The sequence below is a fragment of the Idiotropiscis lumnitzeri genome, chromosome 9, assembly GCF_059441095.1.
Source record: "Idiotropiscis lumnitzeri isolate Australia: NSW breed Sydney's pygmy pipehorse chromosome 9, RoL_Ilum_1.0, whole genome shotgun sequence".
NCBI lineage: Eukaryota > Metazoa > Chordata > Actinopteri > Syngnathiformes > Syngnathidae > Idiotropiscis > Idiotropiscis lumnitzeri.
This window is the reverse complement of record NC_142399.1, coordinates 13974276-13997692: the sequence shown is the minus strand read 5'-3', so window position 1 is coordinate 13997692 and position 23417 is coordinate 13974276. Positions and strand designations below refer to the sequence as shown.

The 23417-nt window shown below is 38.1% G+C and overlaps 1 protein-coding gene across 1 annotated transcript in view; it reads left to right on the top strand.

The window, feature by feature from the left end:
- The first annotated feature begins 3754 nt into the window (after positions 1 to 3754).
- Positions 3755 to 23417, top strand: part of wdr11 (WD repeat domain 11) — a 42009-nt gene continuing 22346 nt past the window's right edge. The window contains exons 1-11 of the mRNA XM_088304816.1: positions 3755 to 3936; positions 7875 to 7986; positions 11515 to 11668; positions 11929 to 12102; positions 12188 to 12389; positions 14506 to 14671; positions 16467 to 16578; positions 17169 to 17367; positions 18731 to 18831; positions 19374 to 19550; positions 21999 to 22083. Of these exons, the coding sequence (XP_088160942.1) occupies positions 3851 to 3936; positions 7875 to 7986; positions 11515 to 11668; positions 11929 to 12102; positions 12188 to 12389; positions 14506 to 14671; positions 16467 to 16578; positions 17169 to 17367; positions 18731 to 18831; positions 19374 to 19550; positions 21999 to 22083 (1568 nt within the window). The 5' untranslated portion in view covers positions 3755 to 3850. The remainder of the gene's footprint in view (positions 3937 to 7874; positions 7987 to 11514; positions 11669 to 11928; positions 12103 to 12187; positions 12390 to 14505; positions 14672 to 16466; positions 16579 to 17168; positions 17368 to 18730; positions 18832 to 19373; positions 19551 to 21998; positions 22084 to 23417) is intronic.

Sequence of the window (23417 nt, the reverse complement as noted above, 5' to 3'; positions counted from 1 at the left end):
TTAGACAAATGCTTGGCCTTCGTTTGCACTCTGTTGATGAAAGTTGCTCTGGTGGATGGGTCATTTCAGACAACTCTCTGTTGGAACGTGTTTTGTGTATATGTGCTTTGCAGCCAGAATGAGTGGGCACGGCAATTAGCATTCTTTTATATGTGAACACTATTTAAGGGCATTCCCTTCTAATTTAAAACAGCACATGTTCATAGTCTCATTATTAATTCTAACACATCTATGCTAAATAAGATTTTCCCATAATGCATCACTTGCCCGCTGTGAAGTTATTAGTCAGTGTGTGTGCATAATGACTCTTTTTTACTGTTACAAACTAGCAATTTAGATTCCCTTTCACAGCCACGGAAGGAATGGAACCAGTGCTGCCGACTACAAAGATGACAATTCCTTTACTTCACAACCCATTTAGGCTTCATTAATAATGGCTTTGAAGTGACAGATATTCAATAATTGCCTAGATGATAAAAGAAAACCAAGCTTACCGTAACTCATTCTGACATCCACTTCAGTAACATTAAATAAGATTGTTTGAAATATCTGACAGAGCTGTTAATATTTTACAGACATCTCTTGGTCCATGTGGATATTCAAAACCATTTTGTCAGTTGCGTCAGACTGAGGCAACCTGTGAAAACAATAAGTCTACAAACATCTGTTTGAATCCTACGGCCTCACTGCCTCTGTCTTGTTTGTTCTCCCTGCTGTATGTTTGCTGGGGGAATTCGCTTCACATAAAGACCAAGATGATGGCAGGCAGCAATGGCAGAAATGAGAGCATAAAGACCCACAGGGGCCATGGGGAGCAGAGTGGGAGTCGCTCAGCACTCGTCATTAGATCTCTTTTTACAGAAAAATAAATCGCTGAATATGTTTATCAGAGAAGTGTGTTGTGGCAATAATTATGATGGCATATCACATGGAGGGTTAGGATTTTTTACTTGGTTTTCATACAGTATGTTATTTGCTTCTGTAAAATAATAATTATATATTTTTTTAAATTACACTTGAAATTATTTTTTTACACTAATTTAAAAATAATTATTTTCGTATTTAACAATGTAGGATTTTTTTTTTAACTCTTGTGTGAAAACATATTGTAAGCCACATCTAAGATAGGCTAATTTCCGTAGTTCATTACAAAGTCCATGCTGTTTAGTTTCGATAAAGTGAAACTGAAATAGATGGATATACTCGCTGTAAGATTAGCAGTAATAACAACAATATTTCATGCAGAGCTTGTTATGTAGTCAAGTGGACTTTGAGCATCTGGGACTTAATTTACATGACCCAAAGTGTTCATCATTGCTCGTCTCCATTCACAATGCAGAGCTTTCATTACACACTGCCCAAATGTCCCCACGGGATACAAATGCTGCACAAACAGAAGACAAATAATTACTGTTATTACCTTTCAGCATGTCAAATACGAATGAAACGCTACATCAATGCACACTAAGGGAAACAAGAATTAAAGATGGCTGACGATAATTTCCACTAATGTTGCAAATAGGACTGTGAAAAAACTCGGAGGTTATCATTAGATCTATTACCTTAGCAATGCAGTTACGCTCTAGTATAACTAGAATTCCAATAATTCAGCGTCATATTTGTTTTTATTTTCATTAGGTTACTTCCTAGTTCAAAGAGGATAATAAACCTTTATGATTCTGAGAGGTGAGCGTTTATGCAATATTTACCATAGTTAACCTAATAATTGCAAAAAACAAATGTGTGTAGCTGCACCATTGTCCAGATCCTCATCAAAATTATATTGAATCTTTCATGTCTCGCGCAGCATGGATTCCTCACGAAATGTTGTGGTCTTGTATTTTTTTGTGTAATTGGGCAAAAGGTACGTGCATGTCCTTTATTTAATCCTTAAATCAAAAAGATGTTTGTTTGTTTTTGCACCAAGCATAATTGAATATTTTGAGATTTTCACTCACTACCCAGTGCCTCAAAGTGCTTGTTATATTTTATCAGCTCTAATTAAAGTGGAGAAAAATTACTATATTTGCCATGTATTCCAGAAGAGCAGCCTTGTTTTGCCATTTAACTCAATTTGGGTGACACACACTATCCCTCCCTCAAATTTAAAGATTCTAAAAATACAATGACACAAACGCCCACTTCTTTCTGTGCTAGTCTAGAAAAAAAAATTCCCAGGAGGAAAATACAACTTTCTGAGACTAGCTGATATTTTCCAAATACCAGAAAGAAATATCCATGCACCAATTAAGCCTGTGTGTATGTCAGACCTTTCTGCATGGGATTAGCAAATTCTGCTTGAGTATATTTTCTCTGAGTATTCCAATCTCTGCCACAATACAGAAACATGCATGATAGGACTCCAAATAAATGTGAATGTTAATGGTTGCTATGCCTGCCTTCACCCCAAACAAAAGTCAGCTGGGATAGGCTCCAACTCACTCAGTCTCCCAAGTGCCAATAGTTTTGTCAATATAGTGTACTCATTACCAAGTAAACAAATGTCATCCGTCCTTTTATTGACCAAACTTCACTTCATATAAATACAAGCCATGGAATTAATGCTGGTAAATATTTAATAAATGCTGCCACAATTGGGAATTCACAAAGCTGCTGAAGAAAGTGACTCATACATGAATACATATAGTTTTAAATAAGTCCTCTGAATATGATTAAATCATATTTCTTTGAAAAAGAATAAAAAATGAAAACATTATCTTTGTGCAAATAAGTAGCGTTTGTGTCAAAGGGAGGGGCGACAATAACATTTGTGCAATAACATCTCAAAAGACTGCATGCAGGCAATAAATATATTAAGCATAGCTGCATGTCTGGAAAATCATGACAGTGACAATGTGGGATCTGGGAAAGAAGATACCAATTTGAGGCAACACCTGACAAATTGCTAATCTGACAACAACCAAGTATTTCCAAAATCACAGCGCTGTAACGCACAAAGGCTTCAAAACACGTCTGCCACTATGAATCATGTAAACATTTCCTGGTGCCAATTTCTGTACCGTGAATCACAGACTGAATTTACAGTCCAGCATATATGGGCGGTTTAAATTAGGTTTGCTGTGTCAATGAATCAGAAACAATTCCAACAATCACTGCAAGTGTTTTAGATTAAATACTGAACAACTAATAATACCTAGTAAATATTTTAATACTAAAACGCATCCAGCACATGAGATACAATGATATATATATATATATATATATATATATATATATATATATATGTATGTATATATATATATATATTGTATATATTGTATATACATATATATATACAATAACGATACTGTGACAGGCTGACAACTATATGCAGTGATGTCCTCAAATCATTTAGTGGAAGATTATATCGCACAAATTCGAGGAGGCAGACCTGTAAAAAGACAGATACCTGATGACGTTTTGACGCCATCTCGTTTATTGCGCTTTTGAGGAATGTGGGTCCCGTAAAAAAAAGACTAAATATTTTTTTTTTTTTTAAAAAGTAAAAATAAAAATAAATTAAAAAAAAGAATATGGGACATCTATTCCCAAGGTATCATCGGTTGGTTTTTAATGCATTGATGTATTACCCTGCAATTGCATAGCATTCATTAATTCCTTTCTTTTCATTTTGACAAGTAACATTTTTCAGCTTCAGAAGCCCAATTTGGTTTGAAGTTCACTCGAGGAACCTTGCCTGAGTTGGGATTTGCTCCCGCACGACTGTGTGTTCAACAACACCCTTCCCCTTCCTGTTATCGTCCAAAACATATCCCAGCCCGGAAGCTCGTCAACTGTCACGGTATACGACTTGCGAACGTGAATGACGTGCAAGCGGTGATCAATAATTATGATTCCATACACTGTCAACATCAAACTCGCGGCTCGGACGTTGACTGGCACTCTAAATTTGCAGAATAAAACCGCAGTTGATTGGTGAGTACTGCAGCTGTTCTGTTAGCTTGCATTGACACATTGATTCGAAGCGACAGTGTTTACATATTTTTCCACATAGTGTTGCACTCAGGAATTGGCACATTTGTCTTTATTGGTTCTTTTTTCTTAGTGCAGAAATGTTCACGCGTTAATGTTGACCTTTTTGTATTGACAAGAATGTTGGAAGAATGCACGCAACGAAGACATCTCCTGTCATGTGATCGGCATTTTAATGGGCCTGTTGGATTTATGGAGCCTTGTCCTCTATTTTGAAATGTCACGAGAGTTATATGTGTATGTCTGTGTAGGTAGCAAACAAGACGTTTCTGTTCTTGTCAGAAAATCTGTCAGCCATTCTACGGGCCTGGGTACTTAAGCTGTAATAACACCATTCAAATCACCACTCATATTTAAAAAAAAAAAAATGGAATCAAATATGACGAGAAAGTAACTTTCCAGTTCATTTGAAAATCATACAGCCGATATGGCTGAAAAGTACACATCACAATCCAAATATTTCATTTTGGCCAATCTTGATATATATTGTGATGTTTTTCCAGTTTTGTTCTTATTTATATTTGGGTGCTGATGAAAATAAGGACCTGGAAGGTATTTTTAAAGCGATTTGCACTTGATTTGCACCTTGTAATATAGTGTCATGTGCAATGTTGTTAACATCCATGTTCATCCAACAGTGCACCGTAAATGTTTATTTGTGCAAGACACTATATCCCAAAAGCAATATCATTGTGCAGTCACATTAACCGTCATTTGTTGTTGAAGCTGAAAAATCATATATATATATTTGGTGTGTGTATATGTGATCGTTCACATTGCATATTCAACGGTTCCCCCAGAAAACTTAATAATCGTATTGGTAGAGAAGCCGACCGGCTTCAAAATAGATATTTCATTTTTGTCATTGAACTGTATTAACATAATTTATTGGTAGGGGTGTCACGATAACATATTATTATGGGCATTTTATTTACCGATAAATTAGCACAATAAACGGTAGTATTGTTTGTTCGTTGTTGTTTTTAATGCTGATTTACTGATGATACTAGAGCAAAAATAATTCAAGTGTATTCTTTTGAAGTGCAATTACATGTCTTGGATGAGTAAAAACAAACAAAAAAACTCACTCACTTTTTTTAAATAATAGCTACATTCAACAAATATTAACACCACACATACACCACATACATTATCTGTAGTGACAGACTAAAATGATTTCTTTCCTATTGTCCGTTCCTCCCATATATAATAAATAAATGAACAATTTATTTCAGTTTTTAAATTTCTGTGAAGAATAGAGCAGGACTGTGAGAAATAGGCTTTTACTGTAGATTTATTTAATTTTAATGCTTCAAAAGTGAAATCACTCACAAAATGATATGCAGTGATCTTTCAACAATGCACATTGCACACATACATGCACATACACATATTTTAAAATCATTTGCAGGACCCCAATAACCATTATAGTTCTAATGGCCATTTTCTTGTTTTCTGTCCCTCTATCCAGTTTCTGAACCAGGGTTGCAAGTGCAATAAAGTTGTCATTAGTTGTAGTCTGCGCATTATTGGACATCATAATCTGGCAATGAAACTTCACTTTGTGTTGCGGTTAACCTCAAGTACAGTTGTACTGAAGCGTGGGGAATCTGTGCGTGTACCCAGTTTTCAGTGATTAATAAATGTAACAGTCCAGAATTTAGCAATTTCCCGCTAGTGTTTATTCCAGATCACCCGTTTTGTGTGTTATCGGGCATCGGAGGTAGAGAGGCTTGGCAGCAGACTTTGAGTGGTTAGTATTTACCTTAGCCTACCTAAGTGTGAATTTACTTATGCCGAATTTAGCTTTGTTCAAATAAATGACTAGTTGCCTCAGTACAACTCTTGCACTGAGATTACTTTGTCAGGTCTCGCCACTACAACCATTATGCTCGCAAAATGCTCCTGTTTTTGTGTTCTAAAAATGTAATCCGGCCGCACGATGCAAGTGCATATTTTAATGCTCCTACCGGCATATACAGCGAAGGCTCTGCAAATCTGTGTCCGTCTGTCAGACACCACACGGAAGGCGGAACGCGCATCAGGTTAAATCCTTCCTGTATAAATGAACAAATATCCAAGTCTGGTGTACTTTTCCGTTTTTGCGGCCGTGTCACTTAATTAGCACTATTTTATTTACAAATTTATGAATACTGCAACTTTTCTATTTTCAGTTACACATGTGGAGTTATAAATACTATTGGTACTACTGCTGTAAAACACAATCTGTATATGGAAAGTTGGGTCTGAAACTGCTAACTTGTATTAAGCAATTGCTATCTTAAAATGCAGAAACTGATTTATTGTGTGTGTTACTGGCTAATAATCATGTGACGTCATCGTGCCATGTGACAGACAGATGCTTGTAATTGAATATTTGTATTGCCATTTGTAATCCACTCAAATGGATTTAGGGTAATGACGGGAACACAACATTAAACACTGACATCTCGCGCCTCCGGCGAGTCGCGAAGTGCATTCAAATAACAGACAGTCGGACATTTCAAAGCCAAACTCAAAAATGTCTATTTTACTAAGAAATCAATGGTCTAGCTACTCACATATGTTTGAATTCCTAATCAAGTCGCAAGGCTTCCTTCCTTCAGTCTAGCGGTTGGGATGTTAAATATCCAATGAGCTTTTATACCCCCCTAAGGCTTAAATGATAACAAATATTTTGGTTTCCCATGACTTTAATAAGTCCTGAATATAAATGGAAATATCTAAAAATGTCTTATTAAAGTGTTTAAAAATGTTCAAAATGCATTTATCTTTTGTTCTTGAAAGCATTTTCATTTTTTGTTGAACTAAAACAAATAAAACTACTTTGAGTTTGTTGAGCTCTCAGTGATTATTTCACTGCTTTTTACTGATGTTTTTGCCGCGATTTTGTTTCCTTTTTTTCTCTTCTTTTAAAGTTATATATAATAACTAACCTTTTTTGGCAGCCGCTGCTTGTCGCAAACAAATTTGTTGTTACAGGAAAATATTTTGCAAATATATGTTTAGTCACTATCAATCGCTACATCTTATGAAGCTATGATATGCCATTTGAGACCATGCATTAGCAAATATGGTCATGCTGTGACCAAACCAGTACGACCAGTGCAAAAGTTAGTGTAGCGCCTTGTTTGTGCAAGATAATTCCTCCAGATGCTTACGTGAAGTAGAAGTCAAGGAGTTCCCTGTCTTTGACGTGGTGGCTCCAGTGGTTTTTTTTTTTGTTTTTTAACCGGCTTTGACACTCGACATTGCCATTAAGTCACAGTCAGGTAAAACAAGAACATGTCTTCCGGCAATAATTACCCTGCTAAACAAGATGAAGTAGACCTGAGATGGATGCTCAATAACACATGCACTCCAAGAGAGTATTAATTTTCTATGTATACATTGTATGAACAACCAATGGAGGTTCATGTAAATGTATCAACGATGAGGTGTTGTGTCTTCTGCAAATAATCATGAATGGCGGCACTGCTTGAGCCACGAGAATAAATGTAAACAACATTCCGCGTTTTCCTGCATGTCAATGTGTACATTGTATTCATTTTACAACCACATATTTTAAATGGTAAAATTCCTCTGGATAATTGTTCTATTATATTTAAAATCATGTAAAAAAAAATCTCAATAGAAAATTACCCAAAAAATATATATATTGATATTGACTAATATGTAACACTGAAACACTTTTCTACAGCACGCCCTCCTGATATTCTCAACACAATCCTTTTTTTTTGGAAACATGTCAGAGACTTTGTGGTACCCAGGCCCGCTCTCCACACCTCTATGCTCTAGCTTTATTCTCGACATCAAAGCTTTCTGCACAGCATATTAGTTCTAACAAACATGCTCTCTCGCCTCCATTTTGTGTTTTATAGGGGCTGGCAGGGGCTGATAGCTCAAGGATGTCACTCGAGCATTCTCATTATCGATCCAAAGACATCACAGACCATTCAAGTGCTGGAAAGACACAAAGCCAATGTGGTCAAGGTAAGCTTTTTCCTTAATTACCTGGCTACAAACAAAAAGAGATGCTTTTTGTCCTGAAATGGAAGCAAGACCTATAATAATGGGTTAATTTACTTTTAGGTTGAATTTTTAATGAATACAGTCTACAATGAACTCATGTATTGACCTGGATGAGTTATAGTATTACTACTCACGTCATTCAGCGCAATAGTCGTTGTCTTGTATTTGTGTGATCGTTTGAAGACAAAGGTCATTTTGAATGGAGATGGACTAACCGTATGAATCAGAGTTTAAAACAGGAAATGCTAATATTTTCAAATGTTATACAGTTTGCATATTACGGTACTGTGTGGGTTATTATATCAAAATTGATTAGCTTAGTTGTTTTTGTTTTAATAAAGTCCATTCCTTTAAAATATTAAAAGTCATGGTGCCTATCCCAGCTGGCTTCAGGCAGTCGGCGGGGGACACCCTGAACTGGTTTCCAGCCAATCGCAAGGCACACGTAGACGAACAACCATCCGCGCTCACACTCATACCTAGGAATTAGCTCACAATCAATCTGGCACGCATGTTTTTGGAATTTGGGAGGAAACCGGAGTACCCGGATGAAACCCACGCAGGCACGGGGAGAACATGCAAACTCCACACAGGAAGGCCGGAGCTGGAATCAAACTCACGACCTCCGCATTGTGAGGCCATCGTGCTAACCAGTCGGGCCACCTTGCCGCCCATTTTCTCGATAATTGACACTGCTTATCGATCTGGCGCCTTAACCGTATTCTAATCAGTACTTTTTTTATTTAGAAAAACATCTCCCCCAAAATATTAGAAATCACCAGAGCTGGGCACTTGACCCATTTTTGCCGATCAGTCCCCTGCCCTCTGGCCGTTATCTTGGTACAGTTCCGGCCTCGACCCTCTGGCCTTATTAATGAAAAATTGTTGGCCCCCACCCGTTCCGCCCGGGACCGACTGCCGGGCTCTGGAAATCACACACTTCTTTTTTTTTTTTTTTTTAAATCTACTCGTCTTGCAACAACTACCACATCACTCTAAAATAAATAAATTTAAATTATTTACAGAAAAAGAATTGGCTTCTTCAAAAATCAAATCACTATTATACTGTTAAACATTATGAGAACAGCTATTTAGTGTCGAAGATAACTTGTATAGCTCAACAAGGCCTTTTTAACAAGGCAACGTGAGCGTACGTTATTTAAACCTCTCTCCACTGAGCCTTCAAAACCAATGACTTTGGGTAAAGCCACATTTTTATGTAACGAGCAGTGTTCTCCTGAAATGCGCCAACATAACAAAGGGACCACAAAACAAATATAAAGTGCAGGAAAATATGTAGCTCACTATAACGTTAAATCAAGAGCCTCTCGCAAGTTGGGCTCCTGGTATTGTCTGAAAAGCACCTTTTTTTCCTCTTCTTCGTCATGGGTTGTTGTGTTGTCTATTAAATATGTGTGTTTTACTCATTTTTCTACGGTCTGGTTTTAATTGTTACTATTTTTTGGCCCAATATATTTATCAAGTAAAATGCCCGCGCTGCTGCCGGCAGAGTACCTTCCAAAGGTACAGTATCATTTATCCATTGTTAGTATTCTTTGACCTTGAGCTAAGTAATTGTTGTCTGCCATTATTGATCTTGTGGAAGGATGCCTCTCACCAGTGACTGAGAAAGTGTGTGAGTGTGTTTTGAAGAAGACTAATAATGGGCCTTAAATTCAACAGTGTTTATCAGAGGCTAGGCTCCACCTAAAGCTTCCATTCTTTCCTCCAAAATGCACTTAATCTTGGATACGCTGCAGCAGTTGGCCATATCTCACCACACAGTCACAAAAACAGACATCTTGGTGGATAATAGAATTGTGGATAATGAAAAAAAAAACAAGACAAACAATCAATAATTGAAATACTCCATGCAGTTTTTCACTTGTATTGTTTGGCACTCAGCCCACATTTTATATTGCAAGCGGTAGACAGTGGAGCCCCACTACTTGAACGGATCGCAAAAATTCGCATATAATTGATGCACATTGCAGTAGTAACTGTAGACTCATAATAACCGCTCAGACTATTCACCATTGCTCATGTTCAACCCATGTTATTTGAAAAGAAATATACATATGCACAACCACTAATGAGCTTGTGTTTATGTTCAATCAGCATAGAGCCACTCCTCATTTATGTGGTTACATACGGTAAACATTTACTGTGCACTAAAACGCTTAAAGCAGTCCCTGCAGAAGCAACGTTTGTGTGTCGACTTGAAAAGAGATGAGGAGGCACGATATTGTACCTCCAGAGATGAATTCTATCTTGGACATCCTGACATTTTATTTTATTTCAAAGGTCAAGGTCACACAGACTCACATTTCAGTGAGGTAGTTTAGAGTAATTCTCCTAATAAATCATTATCTCAATTATCATCTGTGCTGTGAGCTAAATTCTTTAGAATGCTTCTGTAACAATTCAGTTAGGAGACAGGAACAACTTTGCACAATAGTGTAGGAGGTTCAAGTCCCACTGAATGCAAAAAATGTAGTTGCCAGAGAGATACCAATACACAAAGTATTTAGTGCCCTTGAGCAAGGTGGTGCAGCAGTACCTGCCCAGGTTTTATCACTGAAACAAAGCCCCGAACATGAAAATGTTACTTTTACTGTTCTATGCGGCCCCATTCGTTTGAAAACGTTATTCTCATTTATGGAGCCTTTGTGGAATATAAATTAAGCAGCCAAATCTGATCCTTTTTATCCATCTCGGGTGGCGGCCATTTTGATAATTGCTCTCCACTGAAAATGACGTCGGGGCGCAACTTGCGAATGTCACATGACCAAAGTCAGAAAACTGGTGAGTGGTGATTGGTGGTTACCCGAGTCTTGAGTTAACGCTGATCTGTGCATCCAGCAGAACCTTTTGCCGCTCTACTTCTTTGTAGTTTTTCACCCCTAGAGAATGGCACTTGTGCAAGTGTGGGCCTGTAGCCTGACTCTTAAGCATCTATTGAAAGTGTCTCTGAATCTTCAGCCAGCCGAGCTTATCAAAACGTTGGCAGATAAACAACCCACACATTGAGTTTATTATGTAAATTAGCCCCATGTTACAGATCGACCTGACTTGCAGAACACCTCAATTTTCTTTAATATGTCACTTTTAAGTAGTCATAAAATCATAATCATTTCATCACATTCCTTAACATCTCTATGGACACTTTCAGACAATTACATTTAAGAAGTACTGTTAACAGGAGACAAAAATGTTTAGCCACTGATATTCTGGTTTTGATTTTTTTTTTTTCATACCCATTAATTTCTCATACCATGTCAAAATCTGTGCTGCAAGTTGCGCCGCATCATATATGTCTGCGCCCGACTTTTAAATGAAATGTGAGTTGGCAATGCAATGGGTTACATTTTTATAACAGCAGATACTTTTGCTGCACATGACTCACAAGTAATTATACCTCATTATCACTTGCGTCATGTGGTTCAAGTCATGAAACTAAGGGTGCCATTTTGTAATTTCTTCCTCCAGGTAAAGTGGTCAAGAGAAAATTACTACCATAACTTGAGCTCGCCCTACTGTTTGCGACTGGCCTCCGGCGATGCCTCTGGAAAGATTATAGTGTGGGATGTTGTTAGTGGCACTGCCCATTGTGAGATCCAAGAGCACTCCAAACCCATCCAGGGTAAGAGATCATTGAGATCACCAAGCCCCCCACCCCCATTTTTATAGCAGCCTAAATTGATTATTTTTCCTGCGGCAGGACATTACCCGAGTAAGACCTGCCAAGAAAACAATCTATTCTGTCATGTAACGCTTAAGTTGTGTGCAATTTGTTTTCATTACAATGCTCTTGCCATCACTCTATGTGTCCTGCCGCAAACACTGTGCATTCATCTCCTACATTTCTGCCTGTTCTTATCTGGCTTCCTCCATTTCTTTCAGATTTGAAGTGGCTGTGGAATCAGGATGTGTCCCGTGATCTGTTGTTGGCCGTGCATCCACCTAATTACATCATTCTATGGAATGGAGACACGGGAACTAAATTGTGGAAGAAAAGCTATGCTGAAAACATTTTGTCCTTTTCTTTTGACCCATTTGACCCATCCAACATGGCATGTGTGTGCACAATAATGCCCTAATGAAGCGGTGTTGCTTTTTTCGCGAAAAAAAAGATCCATGTGATATAATTTTTTTTTTTCAGTGCTGACGAGCGAAGGAATAGTCTTCATCACAGACTTTTCCCACTCAAAACCACCAGGCAGTGCGGGCAAAAAGGTTTACATTGCAAGCCCTCACGCAAGCCCCGCCCACACCAAGCCTGCACCCACAGCTGCCCCGCCTCCTACCGGTGCCAAGAAGGCTCTCAACAAGGTCAAAGTGCTCATCACCAATGAAAAGCCCACGTAAGAGCCACCAGCTTTCACCCAATTTCAGAACATTATTTGAAAATTAGTGCAGAGTCGCACCATAATACACTGTGTGTCTGAATAAATTTTCATAGCTTTATTTCATACTTCTATTTACCAAAAATGGCATGTAGCTTTAAAATGCAATTTGCGTTAATTGCTAGTTTTGAGCCATACTTCTAATTTGAAGGTTTTTCATGGAGGTTGAAGCATTATTTTTTTTGGCAGCCACTCTGCTTGACATGTTGTGCCGGTTGCACTGGGTTAGTCATAACAGTTGCACGCTGCAGTCTGTCTACACACCCAGACAATAAGCTTTATTCACACGCACATGCGTATGAATGCGCACACAAATTCACGCACGCGCACATTCATCTTGCTTGTCTTCATTGTCGCTTTCCTCTCTCATCATGGCCATTTTATATTTGTGCCATTTAAAATCTAATGTAGCAAATGTTACTGTGGCTTCTTTCGCAGTTGGTAGGTGGCGGATTTGAACAAAAGTCTGACATCTTAAACATGCTGACTTATTTGCTGTATTATGCACATGAATGTCTCATCAGGCAGCCACTAATCTGGCAGGGAGCATGCGTAGATAACTTTTCCCAATTACGATGGCAGGATCAGGCTTAATTCCCAGCTTAGTGTTCAGTTCTCACGCAGACATAATGTTAAATTTTTGTTAACGTTCATTCAGAGCCATCACGTAGTTAGAACAACAGAGTACTGAGCTTCAAGGTCTAACTCAAAAGAGCGAACAGTTTCCCTGGCAACACAAAAAATAGGGTATAGCAAATGTTTCAACAATACTGAATCGTTCTGAAAACTTCACAGCTATTAGCTAAACTTAATGCTTCTCTGACTAGCGCTTGGTATTGATTCAGATTTCCAGAATCGAGTCGATATTTATACTTCTTTGCTGTGTTTGTTTTTGAAAACCTCAAAACTTCCAGACATCTGCCGTCAAGCCTGCTGGCGCTGATTTCAGTTCTTCCGCCATGTTGTTCTGATATGCTACTCTCCCGGGGTGACAATATCTCGCGTGCATATATGGGAAAAAGACATACTGACAGGATCGATTAATAGTTTTAGGAATTGATAATGGTTAATCAAAAGGAAACTCCATTCGATTCAATTTATTTATTTATTTTTTTATTCTAATATTGGCATTTTTTTCAGATGTCTTAAAATTGGCCGAGTACCTAAGTAAATGTGAGCTTTGTCAGAAACTGGACCACTGACTTTGCTGCCTCTAGCTTCCTTATTTTATTTCTCTTTCAAGATCTGTGGCAGTGACCATTGTATATAAGACCTGGAAGACGTTAAAAGGTTTGTTTTTTATGCTACCTTTACGAGCTCAGACATTTCTGGCCCCATGACTCCCAAAAATAAATAGATAAATAAATAAGTCATTTTTATCTTCATCACCTTCACCATATGATAACAATCTCAATGGCGTTTGGCCTGTGTTTCTCCTCTATCTGATCTTATCGTAAAGGAATGAAGCTTGCTCTGTTGTAAATAGCTTTATGCCCCCATTTTCCCCCAACCGCCTTTGTTTCAGGAAATCCTGCTATCATCAGTGGAATGTCCAATTATTAAAAAAAACCCAATGAAATTATAGTTTAACATTTTGAAGAATATACAGTATAATAATGCCAATATACTTGCTTAATTGATGAATGTCCCCTCGATGCACACAGCTTCGCCAGTGTCCTCTCTGTTTCTATTTAGATTTGGGATAAGAGATTAGATGTGGCAGAATTCACTCTACCTGCTGTAAGGAACAACCTAAATGTGGAATGTGTTGATCTAATAGTTTAAGAATCTGATGATGTAGTCCATATAATTTCCAGTGCCCCATCCGTGTACCGTTGGTAGTGTACTGGTTCACATACCGTAGCTGACTTTTGCGTAGTTGCCATGGGATCACTTCAAACCGGTTCAAGTTGTTGTCTGCCTTTCTCCGTGAAGTCAGCGTGGATAGTGTCCAGTCATGCATGCATGATATAGAATCACTGTATAATACTGGTACAGAATGTGAAACGATAAGCCCTTGACCAACTGTGTTTCACTTGTTTCTGACGTTGCCATTTTCCCTTGTGGTCCGTAGCGCGGAGGCAGTGACGTTGAACGACTGCTTGCAGCTGTCTTACCTGCCATCCAAAAGGAACCACATGTTGCTGCTTTATCCCAGAGAGATCCTCATTCTGGACTTGGAACTCAGTCAAACTGTGGGAGTTGTGGCCATTGAGCGTTCTGGAGTGCCCTTCATCCAGGTGAGACTCAAACTTGGATCAGTGACATTTTATGTATTTAACCTCCCATATATGTAAGTCAGGCTTACTTTATTGTGAAAATAACATTTAAAATGTGAATAAGTTCAACATGTTCTTTGCTCTCAGTCTTTTTAATGAACAACGGTCTGATACTTCACACCTCTCACGTGACTTTGAAAGTTTTGGAACCTGTTTTCATTCCCGTAATGATTCAGTTTGCGAAAGTGAGTCTACACCATTGAGCTCTTATATGCGTCATACGTCACCATCTTTCCCTCCCCTCAAACAATTTAACCAATTTTTCATCAGACTTTATGCAAATCTCTTATATAGAGCAATTTTCCAAGAGGACAACGCCTCCCCGGCACAAATGAAAATGTTTTCTACTTTTCTTTCTCTATCTTAGCCTCATCAAAGTGTAATGAGAAGCCAACAGAGCATGGCTACAAAGTTCACAACAAAACATTCCCAACATTGTACTTGGTAGCTAATGTCTTGTTCATCCTAATAGTTTGATTCAGTTGCACCAGTGACCTTTGGATGCCAATTTTCTTTCAACTGGCGAACAGATTTCTAATTGGAAATAGATTTTGGGGGGGGGGTGGTTGAATAAGTCCATAGAGAGTAGAAACGGTCTCTTAGCAAAGTTTAGGCTCCTAATCAGTGTGAGGGAAAGAACGGACAGTGTACTGTAGTTCACTCATTGGATTGCAGGGGTTTCTGCCTCTTTTTTGTCTACTCTGTTCATTTAATAGATCTGTGACATTTCTTCTTAGTTGGCATGGTGGTCAACTGTTTAGCACATCGGGCTCACAGTGCAGAGGTTGTGGGCCTTCATGTACAGCGTTTGCATGTTCTCCCTGTGTGTGTTTCTTCGAGTGCTCTGTTTTTCCTCCCACATTCCAAAGTCACTGAAGACTTTAAATTGTCCTTCGGTGTGAATGAGTATGCTTGTCTACGTTTGTCTATATATGTCCTGCAATTTACTGGAGACTGGTCCAGGGTGAACACTTGATTTTTTTTTTTTTATTATTATTTTGCTCAAGTTATCTCTATCAAGTATGTTATTTTAAATAATTAAACAATGATTACACAATGATTTAACAAGGTACAACCACCCCCAAAAAGGCAATATGCAGTGCTTTACAATATCTCAAATCACTTGTGAGCAGTCTTTAGAATAGGCTGTAGGGTGCTGCTCATGAGGCCCTGCAGGTCAGTTAAGACCACCGTGTTGGTGACCCCTGATGTTGTCATTGAGACTGTTCTGTTCTAGGGCATGATGAGATGCTTTGCATAGTCAAGTACTCCTTTTGCCATAGAGCTCATTTACATGATGTCTAGTAAAGCTTACGCATGTGTTAATGTAGAGGGAACAAGCATTAGAATTCAAAGAGACACTAGAGGTAGACATTTAGACACCATCCTCACTTCTTTCCATTAATCTTTTATACATGCGGTATTGGTTTTTACCTAAAAGTGAAGAATTTTCATGCTTTTATCTTCCCGTATTACATTGTACAGTAACGTTTTTAACCCTAACTCAGCTATCTACACCAGTAAGCTGATGAGACTGATGAGATTTACATTGTCCCAAAAAAAAAAATAAAAAATAAAGCATGCAATACTGCTCGTAGCTCTCAGATGTCATCACTGTCTCCAATTTTTTTTATTGGGCTTGTACTTTTACTGCCCTGTGCCAATATACTGTGGTCATTTGTGTCCGTTATCAATGAACTACTGGTCATAGTCTCACAGAACCTGTTTGTAAAGTTTAAGTGTGACTGTGTGTCAGGTGATCCCCTGCGCCCAGAGGGATGCCCTGTACTGCCTCCATGAGAACGGCTGCATCACCCTTCGCGTGTGTCGTTCCACTGCCGCTCTTGAAGAAGGATCAGCAGCAACAGGTATGCCTCTTGCTCATACTTGCGATGGACGCAATTTGTACTATGCTCACTGACAACCCTAACTCACGGCAACGCTTCATTTATTCAGCCGTCGTATCGTGCAGTCAGAGCCCAAAGCCTTTTTCTTTATGCTCCAGTGGGCATTCAGACTCTTACTATCTCATTTATCTTTGGCTTAGTGTTATAGGCCAATGGGAGTCGATTGTCTCAGCAAATGTCTCTCTCTTCCTCTCTTATTTCTTCCCCGCTGATCTCTCTAGCTTCTATTCTTGCTTCCCCGACATTTTCATTTATGAGTCTCTCACACTCTCATTTACACACATATTTCTGTTCCTGGTGCTTATCTTTTTAAATCCTCTCGCTTTATTGCCCTACTCTCCTTTCACCTCACGCTTACCTTTCCTACTATGTACTGTCATTCATCTTCTTGCCTTTTTTTGTGATTTTATTAACAACTAATCAATGCTTTATCCCACACTTGTCTCCCTTTGTTCACATGCCCAACAGCCCTTATTATGCTGCATCCTTTTTAGCCTATCTGTGTCTTCTTTTCAGTCACACTGACGTAATTTCTTCTCCTTCTTTCGCAGACCCAGAACAGAGTGCGCAGGAGCTTGTGTATGACCTCCGTTCTCAGTGCGATGCTATCCGTGTCACCAAGACTGTCCGGCCGTATCGCATGGCTATCTGCCCTGTCAACGAAAACAATGCTGCTCTCATGGTCAGCGATGGAAGAGTCATGCTATGGGAGCTTAAAGCCTTCACGGGCAGAGCTACTGTCAATCCAAGGTACACAGGCACACATATGCTGCTCAATATTTCTGCAGTCACCTTTGCAGACAGACTTGAAACAAAGGGTGAGGTATAGGTACACTTTTTTCACTCAGAAATCCCAAGTCAATTTTACAAGAAGAATTTTTGAGTACATTTTACAAGTTCATTAAATTTAAAAGGTCACTCCAAGGTTGAACCCACTTTAGGTTGTTGTACACACATTTCATGCACCAAGGAGCTCAATGCGGTGGAGGATCAAACCCATAACCTCAAAGTTGGGAGACGGCCACTCAACACCTGAGCCATGCCTCTGCTACGGTCCGTTAGTATATTTTTGGTATCAGGGGAAAACCTCAGAATCCTACCTCCAAAGCAACAGTTTTTGACCTCCTTTTAGATATATTCACCCCACGTCGCAAAGCCATAGCTCAGGTGTAGAGGACCCGTCTCCAAATCTGGAGGTTGGCATTGAGTAACCTTGTGTTTGAAATGAGATGTGAAAAATTAATAGCCAACTTTCCTTGAGTGGCTTTTTTTAATTCAATAAACTATTGAAAATTACTCAAAAACTCTAATTTAAAATTTACTTGTAATGTCTGAGTGAATTTTTAATTTTTTTTTTTAGATTTTTGCAAGTAAATATCATTCCCCATTTTTTTTACAGTGTAAGAGTCAGACTACTTTTTCAGTCGCCTTAAATAAACTGCATAATCCTCTGACCTAAATTTAGGCTTCTTAGTGACTGTCACAGGTAGGCCAAGCAAGGACGTAATATATCTGGCTTTCTTTTGATATGAGATTCCCAAGCTTCTGCTCAGGTGTCATGACTGTATTTCTCATTTTTTAGTGTTCAGTTAATATAGGCAAATAAGTCCCAGCAGCATTAACTAAAAATGCCTGTCATGTTTGTCTCGTAGCTTCCATTCATGATAGCACTGCCTAGTTTCAATAAATCTGCTTAAAATTCTGTTGGTTTCACCTCACTGAGAACAGAAAAACAGTTCACAGGAAACAAAATGACAAGCCAATGTTTCTTTACGTGCATCCCTGGTGATCGGTGTACTCATGTGACAATCATAGAATATGATGTATGGCTTAGTTTGGATAAACTTGATAACTTAAATTCCTTTGTGATGTTGTCATACTATGATGAAGCGATAACCGATATTTTGTTTACTGGATTTAAGAGCATTCACTAATATACTTTTCAGGTTCAAGCCTGTTGGTATTCTGCGAGACCACATTGTCCCAAATTATTTTTTCTTTAAGGAGCAATGTCAAATCAGTATGATAATAATGAGTGGGTCAATAAAGAAAAGCTTTCCATACTTTAATGATATTTTTGGATTAATATTTGATCTCGTCCCTTGTGTTGCAGTTCAGGATTGTCCCCACTCTACTCCCCAGTGTTCTTTTGTGGAGCTCCGCTGGCTCCAAACCAGAAACATATTCAAAATCTCTCCCTCAACAGCATGATAGGTACGGCTGCACGCCATCATTCGCCCCATTGTGTCAAAGCAGTACACATTTTTCCGGAATCTTCTTTGAGTTCTTCAATAGTTGTAGAAGATGTTACATTAATTGTCTGTTGATTATCTGCTGTAATCATGAATTTTATTCATAAGTATTGTTTGTGGTCCGTGTTTTTCTGCTAATTTCGAGTGAAAAAAAATTTCCATGAAGAAAATCAAATAAAAATCAACCGTTCAAAACATACAATCGTGGGTGTTTTTCAGACATAATTTGTGGAACATTTTATGATTACTAAGATTAAGCAATTAACAAATTAAATAAGTAGATTTTAGTGGATGATTAATAATGTTGCCTCTGTGTAAACCACACAAACTTTTACATCTGCTCAGCCAGAGTTTAATGATGTAATGACTGATTTTTTTTTTTTGCATTCTCGTTTAATTCCGAAAGATTACTACAATATAACAATGGGAAAAATGTCAAGGTCACTCTGTTTTAAGTTAAAATGTACGATGTTTTTTTTTTTTTTTTTTTTTATTTATCTGAAGGTCAAACTTTAATAGCTGGTGAGGCCCCTCTTCCATCCTCCAACCAGCAAGAAGTTCAGCTGAAGTTCCTGTTGACTGGTCTCCTCTCTGGTTTGCCACTGCCACCGTTTGCCATCCGCATGTGTCCACCTCTTACAACCAAAAACATCAACCACTACCAACCGATGCTGGCTGTTGGTAGGTTATGCTGCCAACACACACTCACCTACTAATTCATAAATTAATATTTTCAATTGATGGGTTTGATTTCTTATCACTTTGTAAAAAAAAATCAAATAAATAAATCTTGGAAAATCAAATTGCATCATAACAAACTATACAAGATCACTCTCCCTTGTAAATGATTTGTAGTGGGAGCAAAATTGTAAGTAGGAAGATTTGGTGTATATACAACCGTCCAAACACATTTAAAAAGATTTCAAGTCGTAGAGAAAAGGGATGAATGGATAATAATAACATATCATCTGAATCTTATGTGATTACATGCGAATAGCTATCTCACATCACACTTCTACGAAAATTGTCTCACCAAAGTAGTGCAACAGTTCTATTTGAACCATAGCTAAACCAATCGCACTAAATGGTCTTAGACATTGTTGTGATTTTGTCCGTGTAAGTTCGATTTCTGACCATGAACCACTCGTAGTAAGGAAAAGAAGAATTCAATACTAAAGGATGAAAAGCACCCTTACCTAAAAATGATAATTTTCGCAATTCTGAAGTTGAGTGTAGCTCAATGTATGGTGCCCTGCTTGAATTAAGCATAAACTGTGATTGATTGCCTGGTCGGAATTGCAAATGTGAATCTGTTCTTAATTGCCTTACTTGTATAAAATTAATGTTAAACATATAAAAAAAGAAGACTTCTTTTTGTACGATGTGTTTGGAAAGTGGGCCATTTTCACATGATACATGCCTTATTGTCATATCAGAAGTTGTTTACTTGTAGTTTTGAGCTCTTCTCAAAATCTCATTGGTGATTTGTGTACCCTCAGTGGGTTTTGTTGTTTCATCACTCTTGCTTGTTTCAGAAACGGGTTGCATCAGTGCTTTTGAAAGAGCAAGCAATGATAAATTAACTTCCCAGAGCTCTACCTATGTGCATAATGAAAATGGCATGATTCCTTTACCCTCTGGATTTGTTGGAATGAACACTACCTGCTTGAAAACTGATGTCAGAGGTTCAATAGAAAAATATATTTAAGGTTAATCTGCACGAGATGTTTTTCTTTCACCAAGGATGCACTTTAAATTCAACCAATAATACCGTGTGTCCTCACAGAGTTTGCTTTTTTTATTTATTGTGAGTGCAGAAGATGACTGGTGTTGAGGTAAATTATGTTAAATATGAAAACACAACGCCATTGTGGCCATGGCCATCAGGCCAGCATTAATGTCGAATCCTGTTCCTTCTTTTAGATTTGGCTTGAAAAGATTAATATGAGACAAGACAGCAACAGATGCACACACTTTTGGATCTGATAGATGACGTGAAATAACTCCTTTGGAACAAGCGACTGACAGGTGTCAATGATTTTTAAAAAAAAAAACACAAAATGTTTTCATTCTGCTTCAGGTTTGGGTTTTACCTGTCGACTTAAACTACTTAAACATGTAACCAACAAGAAAGTCGAACAAAATGCCCTACTGTATCCTAATGCACCCATCGTGGAAAGGCTTTTAATTATATCAACCTTTGAAGTTTTATGACCACACATGATACACCAGGGAAAAGTCTGACTTCTTTACTGAGATGAGTGTGGGAGTAGTTTTCATCAAGCAACAAATCTGAACAGTATTCATTGTGTTTACACTAGGGAATATTCCTAACCGCGGAGAAGCGTGGGAGATTTCATGACAATTATAAACCCCATCCCCTCATTGATTACGCTTTTAGTCTTTGACTACCCAAAGTATATGCATAGAAATGCATCCTATGTATCCCATGAGGGAAGCTAAAGTGTTACAGGTCTAGGTCTAGGTAACTAAAGAGATGAGTGTGAATGCCACCTAAAAGTAGTCGGCCAACTCGAATGCAACTAACTAGCTAACAGCATATTATTGCTGTCTGTGAAAATTACATGTCCAATTTTGTATTTACTTTTTTTTTTTTTAATTTTCATGGTATTGGGATGTCTCTAAACCCCATTCACGTAAAAATGAAAAAAAAAAATGGAGTTAAGTGTTTTTCACAGGACAGCGATGATATGTCTTTTTCATTCCAAAAATGTGTGTTCTTCACTGCTCTCCCATATGTCCTCAACCCTTCCCTACACTGCCTGAAATGGCAGATGTGCTCATTTTGAAAATTCTGTTTTTGAGACTGAAATGTGATAATATTTTAATTATGCAAATTAAGCGAATGTTTTTGTCACAGTAACTGAAAATTAATGGAAAACTATTGCTAAAAAATGTGTACGAACCCTGTGGGTTGAAAACAGTTTGGCACATTTTGTCACCCCACATAGGAGTTGTTGTTTTTTTTTGAAGGTTTTTAAAAGTATAATAATTTCTTTCCATTTTGGGCCTCGGCTTCCGTTGAATTTTTTTTTTCGGCTAAGGATTTTCCTTTTGGTGCATCCCAAGTATTTATCTTGATTCACTGCTTTTTCTCTCTCTCCTCAGGCACCAGTAATGGGTCTGTACTGGTCTACAACCTCACCAGTGGTCTTCTCCACAAGGAGCTCAGTGTCCATTCTTGTGAAGTAAGGTAAGCTGTAGAGTCGCTTTGCACATTGGCATCAAGGGCACACTGTATGATTGAGTGACAAGACAAGCAAGCCAAGTATCTGAAAATTACTCACTGAAAATTGATCTTTTTCTAGGGGGTTTGTATTCTTGAACTTCTGATGTGTTTTTTTTGTAAGACTTCCATTTCTGGCATTATCCCTCTCTAATAAGAGAAATTTGACTTGGAAAACAGATGATATTAACCAGAAGCAGCATCTTGGCATGAAATCGGCATTTTCTGTATGAAGAAGAGGAAGTGTCATTGCATTCCTGTGTGCGCCACCAGGTTTTAAGTAATTCATGTGAAGCCCTCCAGCCAATAGTCTGAGCAAAGACATGGGCTCACAAATCATCCATCATGGATGAAGTGTAGCATCGCACATTCTGATACCTAATGACCGGTGACCACAGTTATTTTATTATTCTATTAAAAATGTCCTCTCCCATCTTGTGTTTGTAATGGATTTTTCCGGCTTTGACTCAAGCCTTTGTTATACCTGTGGTGTACAATGCACGTCCCAGAATATACTTTAAAGGAGACTAGACTACTGTAAAACTACTATGTTATGGTTGCAACTCTGCTTTTGATTGGTTGTTCACAATGTGTCATTGCAGATATAAAAGTTTGAAGTAATTTGAACTGACTTTGAGTGGTGACAGTGCCTCAAAGGGAAAACTTCGCCCGGGGAATTTTTTCACTTGAAATTGAGCGCTGTCATTGGTGAACTTAATTGGACTTGTGGATAGACAGAAAGCAGGGAAGCAGCAGAGTAGAACCTGTCAGCAGTGAAAAATGCCTCTCGTGGACAAAACCTCTTTTAAAATTGTGTCTGAAAACCAAGTATAAAATCTTGAAGTTATGGGTTTAGCCAATAAGGATATAAGCACCCACTCATTTAAAACAGTGAGGAGAAAATGTATTATAAATTATAGTAATAAAAAATTCTTTTCACTCCCTTGTAAGCATTGTTGGGGATTCTTTGATTCCCTTTCAGACACATTGAGACAGGGTCTGCACAAATTGTCCTACCATTATCTATATAATTACCTTTAGGATGTTCACGGATTTATTCCTTTAAGTGTGAACATAATTAATTGAGAAACTAAATAATCAGTTGATTGACACTGATACATTTTATTTTTTAATTAATTTATTTACATGTTGCTCCTTTTGATTCTATTCAATAATTAATTCACTCTTTTCTCTGATTGCTATTATGCATTATCCATTCAAGCAGACTGAAGATTGATTATGTGCCTTCCAATTAGTTGGCGGCCAGTACCCTGCCTGTTGCCCAAAGCCAGCTGGGATCG